Source organism: Schistocerca nitens, chromosome 12, assembly GCF_023898315.1.
Source record: "Schistocerca nitens isolate TAMUIC-IGC-003100 chromosome 12, iqSchNite1.1, whole genome shotgun sequence".
In the NCBI taxonomy this organism is placed as follows: domain Eukaryota; kingdom Metazoa; phylum Arthropoda; class Insecta; order Orthoptera; family Acrididae; genus Schistocerca; species Schistocerca nitens.
The window spans coordinates 3,988,021-4,001,730 of NC_064625.1; the positions used below are offsets into that span (position 1 = coordinate 3,988,021).

At 50.6% G+C, this 13,710-nt stretch overlaps 1 protein-coding gene across 1 annotated transcript in view; it reads left to right on the plus strand.

Moving 5' to 3' along the window:
• Positions 1-13,710, plus strand: part of LOC126215303 (basic proline-rich protein-like) — a 162,645-nt gene that overhangs the window by 14,104 nt on the left and 134,831 nt on the right. Inside the window, exon 3 of the mRNA XM_049941985.1 lies at positions 10,693-13,056. Within this exon, the coding sequence (XP_049797942.1) occupies positions 10,693-13,056 (2,364 nt within the window). The remainder of the gene's footprint in view (positions 1-10,692; positions 13,057-13,710) is intronic.

Genomic DNA, 13,710 nt, shown 5'->3' on the forward strand with positions numbered 1-13,710 from the left:
TGAACCCCCGCATGACAATACATCAGTGATGGACAATGAAACCCGACTTGGACAAGGACATGGACACGACATCGCCGCGCCACGATTTAACTGGGCGGACGAAAAGGAGGATCAGGCCGATGCAATGGGGGCGGAAGGGGCTTTTGAGGAAGAATTTTTTTACTAAAAATTGTCACACTGAACTCTAAGAAGAAAGAAAAAAAAAAGAAAAAAGAAGGAAAAGCGTCAATGGAATAAAAGTAAAATAAAATAACACTATGTGTATCTAAACAGACGTTGTTGTACACGGCTGTCTCGTAGCGTCTCACAGTGGAATATACATATAACGTGACCACCCTAAACATAAACAAAATTCAGAGTCGAGCAAAGGTAGCTGCACTGAAGGACTCTCTGTATCACTGCAGGAAGTTGATGTCAAAGAACTGTATGTTTCAGGGTACAAAGAGGTGTTGAATGTGGCTCCAGAAAACGCGTGTGCAACAGCCATCCTTGCTAAAGAAGGGATCGAGATGACAAACGTGTGCCTTTTAGAGTCGGGGAGGGGAATTAGCTGCAAAATTTTTAACACCACTTTTATAAACCTTTACGCACCATCCGGCAACAATGTGAGACGAGAGAGGGCAGCCTTTTTTAAAAGTGACATTTTATTTCTACTCCAAGAAAACCCTGCAGACATTGTCATCGGTGCAGATTTTAATTGCGTTTTAAATAAAATGGATCAGCGACCAAATTTTAACTTCTCCCAAGAACTGCACGCGTTGGTCACCAACATGAAGTGGTTAGACGCGTGGGAAATAAAATATCCGACACTGGTTCGCATCGCATACATCACTGGTGCTACACAGAGCAGAATCGACACAATATATGTGACCCCCAGTTTAGCCACCAAAGTCAGTAGTGTCGAAGTGATAGCAGCTGCCTTCTCTGACCACGTCGGAGACAGGCAAAAGACATATTGGGGTCGCCCACTATGGAAATTAAATATCAATACCCTCTCTGAAAACGCTCTAGCTTTAAAGATGCAAGAAACTTGGCAGTCTGTTTTAAGGATGCGTACTAAATATAGAACAACTATTGAATGGTGGACTATGGCCGCTAAGAAAAAGATAAGAGCAGCGCTGATATCATACGCCAAACAAAGGGCAATGTGGTCAAGACACACAACGGAGTTTTACTACTCTTGCTTAAGAGACCTTTACGACCAACCAATGTCTCAAGACGTCTTTATCAACACTAAAAACGTTAAAGCCAAAATGAAAACTATCAAGAGGGTACATTTGGAGGGATTTCAAATCAAATCACACACTAGAACGACGGTGGAGGCAGAAAACACCTCCATCTACCACTTGATACAACACACAAAAAAACAGAAGAAGAAATTTTATTGCCAGCCTCAGAACGGAAGATAACAGAGTCCTGACAGAACAAAGGGATATCTTAAACGAAGCATATAGATTTTTTCAGCAATTATATTCTGGAAATACTATTGACGACAACTCAGTACAAGAGTTTTTGCAGAACTCCGGAATAGAGGCAGTTGTTGCAGAGGAGAAGAACAGAGGTTTAACGTTAGAAATTACGAATGACGAGGTTTTTGATACACTCAAATCTTCACCTTCACGGAAGTCTCCAGGCCCAGACGGCCTGCCTGTCTGTGGAGTTTTATAGGACCTTTTGGCACCTCATAGGTTCCCAATTCACGGAAGTAGTTAATGACGTCTTGAGGGGAGAGGAAATTCCTGCTGCTTTCAAGGAAAGTGTAACTGTACTAGGGAAGGAGTACGGACACGAAAGATACACTCCTGGAAATGGAAAAAAGAACACATTGACACCGGTGTGTCAGACCCACCATACTTGCTCCGGACACTGCGAGAGGGCTGTACAAGCAATGATCACACGCACGGCACAGCGGACACACCAGGAACCGCGGTGTTGGCCGTCGAATGGCGCTAGCTGCGCAGCATTTGTGCACCGCCGCCGTCAGTGTCAGCCAGTTTGCCGTGGCATACGGAGCTCCATCGCAGTCTTTAACACTGGTAGCATGCCGCGACAGCGTGGACGTGAACCGTATGTGCAGTTGACGGACTTTGAGCGAGGGCGTATAGTGGGCATGCGGGAGGCCGGGTGGACGTACCGCCGAATTGCTCAACACGTGGGGCGTGAGGTCTCCACAGTACATCGATGTTGTCGCCAGTGGTCGGCGGAAGGTGCACGTGCCCGTCGACCTGGGACCGGACCGCAGCGACGCACGGATGCACGCCAAGACCGTAGGATCCTACGCAGTGCCGTAGGGGACCGCACCGCCACTTCCCAGCAAATTAGGGACACTGTTGCTCCTGGGGTATCGGCGAGGACCATTCGCAACCGTCTCCATGAAGCTGGGCTACGGTCCCGCACACCGTTAGGCCGTCTTCCGCTCACGCCCCAACATCGTGCAGCCCGCCTCCAGTGGTGGCGCGACAGGCGTGAATGGAGGGACGAATGGAGACGTGTCGTCTTCAGCGATGAGAGTCGCTTCTGCCTTGGTGCCAATGATGGTCGTATGCGTGTTTGGCGCCGTGCAGGTGAGCGCCACAATCAGGACTGCATACGACCGAGGCACACAGGGCCAACACCCGGCATCATGGTGTGGGGAGCGATCTCCTACACTGGCCGTACACCACTGGTGATCGTCGAGGGGACACTGAATAGTGCACGGTACATCCAAACCGTCATCGAACCCATCGTTCTACCATTCCTAGACCGGCAAGGGAACTTGCTGTTCCAATAGGACAATGCACGTCCGCATGTATCCCGTGCCACCCAACGTGCTCTAGAAGGTGTAAGTCAACTACCCTGGCCAGCAAGATCTCCGGATCTGTCCCCCATTGAGCATGTTTGGGACTGGATGAAGCGTCGTCTCACGCGGTCTGCACGTCCAGCACGAACGCTGGTCCAACTGAGGCGCCAGGTGGAAATGGCATGGCAAGCCGTTCCACAGGAGTACATCCAGCATCTCTACGATCGTCTCCATGGGAGAATAGCAGCCTGCATTGCTGCGAAAGGTGGATATACACTGTACTAGTGCCGACATTGTGCATGCTCTGTTGCCTGTGTCTATGTGCCTGTGGTTCTGTCAGTGTGATCATCTGATGTATCTGACCCCAGGAATGTGTCAATAAAGTTTCCCCTTCCTGGGACAATGGATTCACGGTGTTCTTATTTCAATTTCCAGGAGTGTATTACTAAAATGAGGCCGATCAGTCTAATGAACTCAGATAACAAGGTAGTTGCACGTGTAATTAAAGAACGAATGGGACCAATTTTAGAAAAAGTCACTGTATGTGAATATCGAGACATTATTTCTATTTTCTCATCATAGTCAGCGAATGTAGGCATTGCCTTCATTGATTTTGCTAAAGCGTTTGACAGAGTCAACTACGGATATCTGTTCAGAACCTTGAAACACATAGGTTTCAATGATGGCAACTTAACGGTTTTAATGAACATCGTCAGAGGCATACGAACCAAAATCTCGATCAATGGACAATATACTAATGAAGTATTGATATCTAGTGGAGTCCCTGTCCATGTTGTTTTATGTGGTTTCTCTGGAACCCCTCTTACGGCTTTTGAACGCAACCTTAGAAGGCATAACAATAGGTGGGCTGAAGACGGTTACAAATGCATACGCTGACGATGTGGGAGTTCTAGTGAGGAGCGACGATGGCTGTGCCCAGCTAACGGACAAGTTATTGCTTTATAGCAGGGTAACTTGTGCGAGGATAAATAAAACGAAAAGTTCCTTTTTAAATTTACAGGGTCTTCACAATGTGCAGCTACCGTGGGCAAACAGGGTGGACCGTCACACTGCTTTGGGCATAACTTTTTGCAGTTGCCCATTCAGAACAACGGCTGCTAATTGGAAGTAGATGTTAGGAAAAATCAGAGGCAGCTTAATACTGCATGAAACGAGAGACTTAAATATCAAGCAAAGAATTAAACTAATAAACTGTGCAGTTCTTTCGAAAGCTGCATATGTCGCTCAGATTTTACCAACACCTCCAGACATAGCGAAATCTATAATGGGCACAATCTGTCGATACGTATGGAAAGGCCATATTTTTAGAGTAGCAGTAGGAACGACTTTATCGAGACCCGAAAACGGAGGCCTAGGGCTGACAGACCTTCGGAGGAAAAACACTGCCCTCTTCATTAAAAGAACGTTAAAACTTATAGAGACGCAGCCGAACAGCATAACTGCCGCTCTATTTGACCTTCTTAAACCCGAAAGCATGCAGCCGCCAGTAGATGTTCACAACATAAATTACAACCTAAAGCATATTAAGGATTTTTATGTAGAATTAAGCTACTTGACATGCATTTCAACAGACAAAAATAAGAGGACAAGTAAATATAGAGTAGACAAGTTACAATCACGCGAAAACCAAAATAAAATGGAACTGAAGTATCCCAACAAAAACTGGGAAAAAATATGGACTAATATAAATAACAAAACACTGACTACGGAAGTGCAAGCGTCATGGTACAGAGTTGTCAACAACATCATTAGTACCAATGAAAAACTGTATTCAATAGGACTACATGCAACCAATGTGTGCCAAAAATGTCACAATTTGGACTCCTTAAAGCATCGCTTCATCTGTAATGGATACAAGAATATTTGGAATGACATTGTATTGCAAGTCGTTTTTCTCAAACGGACCGATGGAAGAGAGATCACACTACACGATATACTCTTCCCAGAAGACGTTTCCTTTCCACCACAGAAAAAAAATGTCAACTTGTGGCTATTCGGAAATTTTGTCAACAACAAAGGCAATGACAATCTACAACAATATCGAGAATATATGAAAGATGCATACTTCAAAATATACCGGAACAAAGACCATAAAAAGAAGTTCGGGAATATGATGCAAATTTTGTTTCAGAAACAAGGCATCGGTTAATACTCGTACCTAAATAATATGAAATCGACGGAACAAGATAGACTGCCAAAGTAGGGGATTGCTGTTGAGGATGAAGTACGGTGGGGACTTCGTGTGCCCCGGGGCCGATACTGTAGCCGTGAAGGCCTCAACAGAACCCCGAAAAAGCATGTTTATCCAACAAGTAACAGGCGTCATGCCACAGCGCAACAATAGTAAGGAAAAAATAATTCTAATGCATAAGACGTGCATCACTGAAGAAGTTTAATTTCCTTTCTTAATTTTTACTTTTGCTTCTCTCTCATTTTTGTTTAAATTCTAATGGAAGAATATTTTGCGTTCCGTTAATGCAGTCAACAGTATAATAGAGAGAGTTATTTTCACGGTAATCTATTCGGATTACAGTTCTCTAATATTGTCTTCAAGATGCAATTCAGTTTCATAACCCATAAAAAAAAGTGGGGCATTGAAGCTCGCCGAAGACGGCGCATAAAAAAAAGAAGAAAAAAAGGAAAAAAGGCGCTAACGCGCTGGTTGCTGGACTCGGGTAGACGCGCCGGCCCCGGATCGAATCCGCCCGGCGGATTAACGACGAGGGCCGGTATGCCGGCCAGTCTGGATGTGGTTTTTAGGCGGTTTCCCACATCCCGCTAGGTGAATACTGTGCTGGTCCCCGCGTTCCGCCTCAGTTACAGGAAACACGTTCGGACTATTTCACGATTTACACTGGATGCAGACAGCTGGGGGTACAGTGATTCCATCCCTGGGGGTACGGGGTGGCAGCAGGAAGGGCATCAGGCCATCCCTACACACTAACACTGCCAAGTCCGTTCTAACCGCGCCGACCCTGCGATCGCTGCGGGACTATGGCGTAAGCGACAGAAAGAGATAATAGGTAATTGAGCCGCACATCTCCTTCTTTAACATGAGACATAATGTTACCGCAAGCGGTTGTGTAATAGGAGTAAGCACATGTAAATTATTCTTGCTAAGGGGCGTACCATTTTCGGCGTAATTTACGTTGCCAATGTGACAAACAAGACTGTCCTCGCTCTGCAGTAGTAATCATAAACCAAAGCATTCGTCTGCTGGTTTCGTCCTCCTCCGTAATAGCTGAGGCACGAAGACGGATCGGTTGCGACTGTCACGCCTCCTTTTATACTCTAAATATGCACGATGGCCGGACTTGCAGTCACGTAATCTTTCGGTCATACATTCTAAACCTGATTGTACGTACAATCCAGCTGTAAACTCCTGGCTGAACTGCGCTATTTTATGTGCATCGTGTCTGTGGGAGGGAGGGCGACTGGCCCTCGCGAGTACCGCCCTACCACGCCTACATGTGTGGTTTGGGTACACTCGGGTGTCCGACAGAAGCTCGGCCAGCTGCATGTGTGGGGCTGGTCGGAACAGCGGATGAATCATAACAGGCGGCTCTGAGAGGTGTAATCGCCAACAAAAGGATTCAGCTGGACGTGGGGTACCCGAAGCATCCGAAGTGAGGCCGGGCCGTTACCGGTGGCAGGGATGGCGCTGCACACAGTGTGAGTGCGGTGTGCCCTCAGCGAGACAAAGCTTTTCTCTAGCGTGCTTGTGTGTTAGACAGGATAACGAAAATAGTGAGCGGTGCTGATAAGGGGGCACGGCTTTTAGATTACACTGCGACGCAGTTAATAAATTCCGCCAGAAAATGAGAAAAGGCTTGCGCCACTTTTCGAGAGGGCGCGATGGTTTGTGGGCTCGTCGGCAACGACGCGTGCTGTCTCCCGGCTGGCCGCTGGCCGTGTCAACAGGTGCTGGCGGCGTCAGCAGCAGGGGGCGGCAGGCAGCGGCCGCGGCGTGCGGCGCAGCGGGGACAGGGCGCAGAGAGTGGCCAACCGGACGATACGGCGGACATTTTTCAGCCAAACTGCGGGCGGGACTTTTGAATGGTCAGTAGTGGAGTGCAGTAAAAAAATGGTTCAAATGGCTTAGAACCACTTAAATCTAACTAACCTAAGGACATGACACACATCCATTCCCGAGGCAGGATTCGAACCTGCGACCGTAGCAGCAGCGCGCTTCCGGACGGAAGCGCCTAGAACCGCACGGCCACCGCGGCCGGCATTTGTTTTCTATCGGAAGTGCACAACGCTAAAGATTTAACGTACCTGTATTACGTCAGATGAATGAAAGTCGTAAGCAGTTGTTCAATTGTGACATGCAAAAAGTTTGAGGCGTATTAGTACTTCTTGTCACGTTTTCAAATTTTTTGTGCATGTCACAAGTAAACAACTACTTACGACTTTCTTTCATATATATATACTGAATACCTCTGGTAGATAACAACCGAAAAAGATTACAAAAATCAGGTAATGTTAAATGTAGGCTACTGTAATAACGACAAAATATAACAAGAAAACTACCGTATCCCTTCTACCCCACAGTATGTAGGCCTATTAAAAACTGTCTTGAAGAGTACCTACAATTATTTACTACGAATAATGTTTCAGCAACCACAACAACTGCGGAAAACGTGCTTACAACTTTCCTGCGTCAACAGTTTTATACGTAGTAAAAAGCAAAACCGACTGACTTCGGCCGGCCGCGGTGGTCTAGCGGTTCTGGCGCTGCAGTCCGGAACCGCGGGACTGCTACGGTCGCAGATTCGAATCCTGCCTCGGGCATGGGTGTGTGTGATGTCTGTAGGTTAGTTAGCTTTAAGTAGTTCTAAGTTTTAGGGGACTTATGACCTAAGATGTTGAGTCGCATAGTGCTCAGAGCCATTTGAACCATTTTTTGACTGACTTCGCACTGATAAGAGTACTGGGTTGGTTTCCACGAGGCTCCTGTTTGATTTATGTCAGCCCTGTTGACTGCGACTGCCCACTGCTTTCGTCTTTCTTCACTGCGTGGAAATGCTGACATGCGAAATCCACCTTCGCCTCTATTGGAACAACCGAATGCAGCACAACCTGGCATCGTTTACGAACGTCTGCAGAACGAATTACAGATGTCAAAAACAATACTGCACAATTACTAACGTGTTTACTTCAAACATGTACACCTACCGACTTCATCACAAAACGATTCATTATTTCAACTCGTATTTTAGATCCCAAACGCTAATTACGTACTAAAAACGAAATACAACTAAATCGAACATGCATGCACAGCGCATAACAAGTCTCTCAATAATCCAAATATCTTTTAATCGTTTCCAAAAGTCCTCTGAACTTCAATGCAACTCAAAAGCATGGCGAACATAGGAAGCGCGACAGACGTTTGGCAGAAAAATGGCGCCAAAGCTGATAAACCAATCACGGGCAACTTCACCTATGGCCACTCTCTCTGTATACAGGCTCTCTACACACACCTACCTACCAACACCTACACGTACCGTGCAGACACAGCGGCTGTCTGGCCGACCGCGGCTGTCTCAAAGGTCAACCTGGACCACTGGCATTGACACGTCTAGCCGTTAAAGTTTATACACTGCAGCGCCAAAGAAACAGGTGTGGGCGTGCCTATTCAAATACAGAGATATGTAAACAGGCAGAACACGGCGTTGCGAAGGGCAACACCTATACAAGGCGACAAGTGTCTGGCGCCGTTGTTACATCGGTTACTGCTGCTACAATGGCAGGTTATCGTGGCTTAACTGACTCTGAACGTGGTGCTACAGTCGGCGCATGAGCTAGCGGTGAAGTGGGGATTTCCCGTACGACTACTTCACGAACGTACCGTGACTATCAGGAATCCGGTAGAACATCAAGTCTCCGACATCGCTGCTGCCGGAAAAGAATCGGCAAGAACGGGACCGACGACGAGTGAAGAGAAACTTTCAACGTGGCAGAAGTGCAATCCTTCCGCACACTGACGCAGATTTCAGTGCTGAGCCATCAGCAAGTATCAGCGTGCGAAACATTCAAGGAAACATCATCGACGTGGGCTTTCATAGCCCCTCGTGTACCCTCGATGACTGCACGGCACCAAGCTTTAAGCCCCGCCTGGGTTGTTTGTTGGTGACTGGAAACGTCTTCCCTGGTCGGACGAGTCTCGTTTCAAATTATATGGAGCGGATGAACGTTTACGGGTATGGAGACAATCTTATCAACCCACCTGCATGTCAGCACGGGACTGTTCAAGATAGTGGAAGCTCTACAATGGTGTGGGTCGCCTGCATTTGGACAGATATGGGACGCCTGATACGTCTCGATACGACTCTGACAGGTGACGTGCATGTAAGCATCCTGTGTGATAACCTGCATCCAGTCGTGTCCATTGTGCGTTCCCACGGACGTGGGCAATTCCAGCAGGACAATGCGACACCCCACACATACACAGTTGGTGCAGAGTGACTCCTCGAACACACTTCTGAGTTTAAACACTTCCGCTGGCCACCAAACTCCCCAGACGTGGACATGTATCTGGGATGCCTTACAGCGTGCTGTTCAGAAGAGATCTCCACCCCTTCGTACTCTTACGGATTTATAGACAGCCCTGCGGCATTCACGGTGTCTGTTCCGTCCAGCACTGCTCCAGACATTAATCGAGTCCATGCCACGTCGTGGTGAACACTTCTGCGTGCTCGCGGGAGCCCTACGCGGTATGAGGCAGGTGTAACAGTTTCTTTGGCTCTTGAGTGTAATTATCACCTACAATAACATAAACGTACGCAATTAGTTTTTTGTTTGTTTGCAGGTAGCCGGTAGATGTCTGCAGTACTGTGTGTGTGCGTGAGCGTGTGTGTATGTGTGTGTGTGTGTGTGTGTGTGTGTGTGTGTGTGTGTAGGAGGAGTTTATCAGCGGCCTTACGAAATAAACAGAAACGGTTGCGGTTAAAATGGAGAAAATGCGAGAAATTGATTCAAATTCCCACCCACTCTCACCCGTGACACTACGTCCGGTCGTGGAAAACAGCGGTAAAAGTGTTGTGATGTCAAGCAGAAGTACGGGAGACAAGAGGAAAACTGAAATAGATTCACAGCAATCTGACGCTCGCTGATCACTTACCAAAAAGACAGGTGCGCCAGCCATCCTAATAACCCATTACAGGCATACTCATAAAAATTGTAGTGAACAAGTTGAACACTTCAAAAAACGTTAAAAGTTGTACCACATTTGTTTGATTGTCAATCGAAAAAGAGGGAAGATCGGTCGGCAAATTAGCTACCGCTCCTTAGTGAGAAAATGAAACACCGTCTAGTGTGTCGCACTGAGAGGCGAAGAGAGCCACAGGGCTGGCTGGCTGGCTGGCTGGCTGGCTGCGAGGTGTGGGCGACGAGAAGACGCGAGGGGGAAAGCGGGGGAGGGGGGCGCCTCAACTCACCCCTCATGCGTCGCGACCGATTAATATCGATACTGGTTGAAACCGATACCGGTGTTTTAGTTTTGAGTAGCCCGAATTTATCTGTATCTGTGTGGTCTCGATTGTAACAGGTGTTTTTTTATTATTTAGTAATAACCGACTAAAAAGACCGAAATATCAATTAGCCAGAACCCAGCACTACAATTTTTCACTTTTGAATTAATCTCTCTTAAAAAAGGAGTAATTTTTATCTGTAGAATTTGCATTCGTTTGAAATATTGCTTTATTTCAGTAAACGAGAAAAGTGATCTTTGCTGTTTTAATAACTATGGTAACGGAAACAACCAAGCAACACGTGGCATAAGGACTGGTACACCACTGCCGTGCGTCGTGGCTCAAGGTACGCGCAGTGTGCGGGACCTGGTCCCCACCACCTGGTCCCCACCACCTGCTCCACACCACCTGGTCCCCGAGACCTGGTCCCCACCACGTGGTCCACACCACCTGGTCCCCGAGACCTGGTCCCCACCACCTGGTCCCCACCACCTGGTCCCCGAGACCTGGTCCCCACCACGTGGTCCACACCACCTGGTCCCCACCACCTGGTCCACACCACCTGCTCCACACCACCTGGTCCCCGAGACCTGGTCCCCACCACCTGGTCCCCACCAGCTGGTCCCCGAGACCTCGTCCCCACCACGTGGTCCACACCACCTGGTACACACCACCAGGTCCACACCACCTGGTCCCCACCACCTGGTCCACACCACCTGGTCCCCACCACCTGCTCCACACCACCTGGTCCCCACCACCTCGTCCCCGAGACCTGGTCCCCACCACGTGGTCCACACCACCTGGTCCCCGAGACCTGGTCCCCACCACCTGGTCCACACCACCTGGTCCCCGAGACCTGGTCCCCACCACCTGGTCCACACCACCTGGTCCCCGAGACCTGGTCCCCACCACGTGGTCCACACCACCTGGTCCCCGAGACCTGGTCCCCACCACCTGGTCCACACCACCTGGTCCCCGAGACCTGGTCCCCACCACCTGGTCCACACCACCTGGTCCCCGAGACCTGGTCCCCACCACCTGGTCCACACCACCTGGTCCCCGAGACCTGGTCCCCACCACCTGGTCCACACCACCTGGTCCCCGAGACCTGGTCCCCACCACGTGGTCCACACCACCTGGTCCCCGAGACCTGGTCCCCACCACCTGGTCCCCACCACCTGGTCCCCGAGACCTGGTCCCCACCACGTGGTCCACACCACCTGGTCCCCACCACCTGGTCCACACCACCTGGTCCCCACCACCTGCTCCACACCACCTGGTCCCCGAGACCTGGTCCCCACCACCTGGTCCCCACCAGCTGGTCCCCGAGACCTGGTCCCCACCACGTGGTCCACACCACCTGGTACACACCACCAGGTCCACACCACCTGGTCCCCACCACCTGGTCCACACCACCTGGTCCCCACCACCTGCTCCACACCACCTGGTCCCCACCACCTCGTCCCCGAGACCTGGTCCCCACCACGTGGTCCACACCACCTGGTCCCCGAGACCTGGTCCCCACCACCTGGTCCACACCACCTGGTCCCCGAGACCTGGTCCCCACCACCTGGTCCACACCACCTGGTCCCCGAGACCTGGTCCCCACCACGTGGTCCACACCACCTGGTCCCCGAGACCTGGTCCCCACCACCTGGTACACACCACCTGGTCCCCACCACCTGGTCCACACCACCTGGTCCCCGAGACCTGGTCCCCACCACCTGGTCCACACCACCTGGTCCCCGAGACCTGGTCCCCACCACCTGGTCCACACCACCTGGTCCCCGAGACCTGGTCCCCACCATGTGGTCCACACCACCTGGTTCCCGAGACCTGGTCCCCACCACCTGGTCCCCACCACCTGGTCCCCGAGACCTGGTCCCCACCACCTGGTCCACACCACCTGGTCCACACCACCTGGTCCCCGAGACCTGGTCCCCACCACCTGGTCCACACCACCTGGTCCCTGAGACCTGGTCCCCACCACCTGGTCCACACCACCCGGTCCCCGAGACCTGGTCCCCACCACCCGGTCCCCGAGACCTGGCCCCACCACGTGGTCCACACCACCTGGTCCCCGAGACCTGGTCCCCACCACCTGGTCCACACCACCTGGTCCCCGAGACCTGGTCCCCACCACCGGGTCCACACCACCTGGTCCCTGAGACCTGGTCCCCACCACCTGGTCCACACCACCCGGTCCCCGAGACCTGGTCCCCACCACCCGGTCCCCGAGACCTGGCCCCACCACGTGGTCCACACCACCTGGTCCCCGAGACCTGGTCCCCACCACCTGGTCCACACCACCTGGTCCCCGAGACCTGGTCCCCACCACCGGGTCCACACCACCTGGTCCACACCATCTGGTCCCCGAGACCTGGTCCACACCACCTGGTCCCCGAGACCTGGTCCCCACCACCTGGTCCACACCACCTGGTCCCCGAGACCTGGTCCCCACCACCTGGTCCACACCACCTGGTCCCCGAGACCTGGTCCCCACCACGTGGTCCATACCACCTGGTCCCCGAGACCTGGTCCCCACCACCTGGTCCACACCACCTGGTCCACACCACCTGGTCCCCGAGACCTGGTCCCCACCACCTGGTCCACACCACCTGGTCCACACCACCTGGTCCCCGAGACCTGGTCCCCACCACCTGGTCCACACCACCTGGTCCCCGAGACCTGGTCCCCACCACCTGGTCCACACCACCTGTTCCCCGAGACCTGGTCCCCACCACCTGGTCCCCGAGACCTGGTCCACACCACGTGGTCCACACCGTAGTTCCTCTCTCTCGTCGGCGGACATGTGTTGCACAATGGCACGCAGCTCTAGTCTGCAAATACTTTTCCGATGTGACACAGTAATGAAGTAGAATGCTTCATTTGCTTTAAGAGATTACAGATTTGTCTACTACTTCTATGAAATAACAAAATAGGAAGGAACTTATAGTAAGAGTAATAAATTAAAAACAGCACAACAGTTCATCCATAGTATACGAGGCAATAAAAATAGAAAGAAGTCATCTGCTGCGTGCATCTACATAATATGCTTTTATCTGCTTGGAGCCCTGGGAAATGGGTTTGCCGGCTTGTGTGGCCGATCGGTTCTAGGCGCTTCAGTCTGGAACCGCGCGACCGCTACGGTCGCAGGTTCGAATCCTGCCTCGGAATATGGATGTGTGTGATGTCCTTAGGCTAGTTAGGTGTAAGTAGTTTTAAGTCCTAGGGGACTGATGACCTCAGATGTTAAGTGCTTCCATAGTGCTCTGAGCCATTTGAACCATTTTGAATTGCGTTTATTAACACGAAAAGCAGACTTGTGCAATCTCAGTTGCGCAGATTGTAACGCCGGAAATGCATATCCTCCTATTTCCATCTACTGTACCATAATTTTTTCCTTATTTTGTTACCTGAAGATATAACATTTCTGTG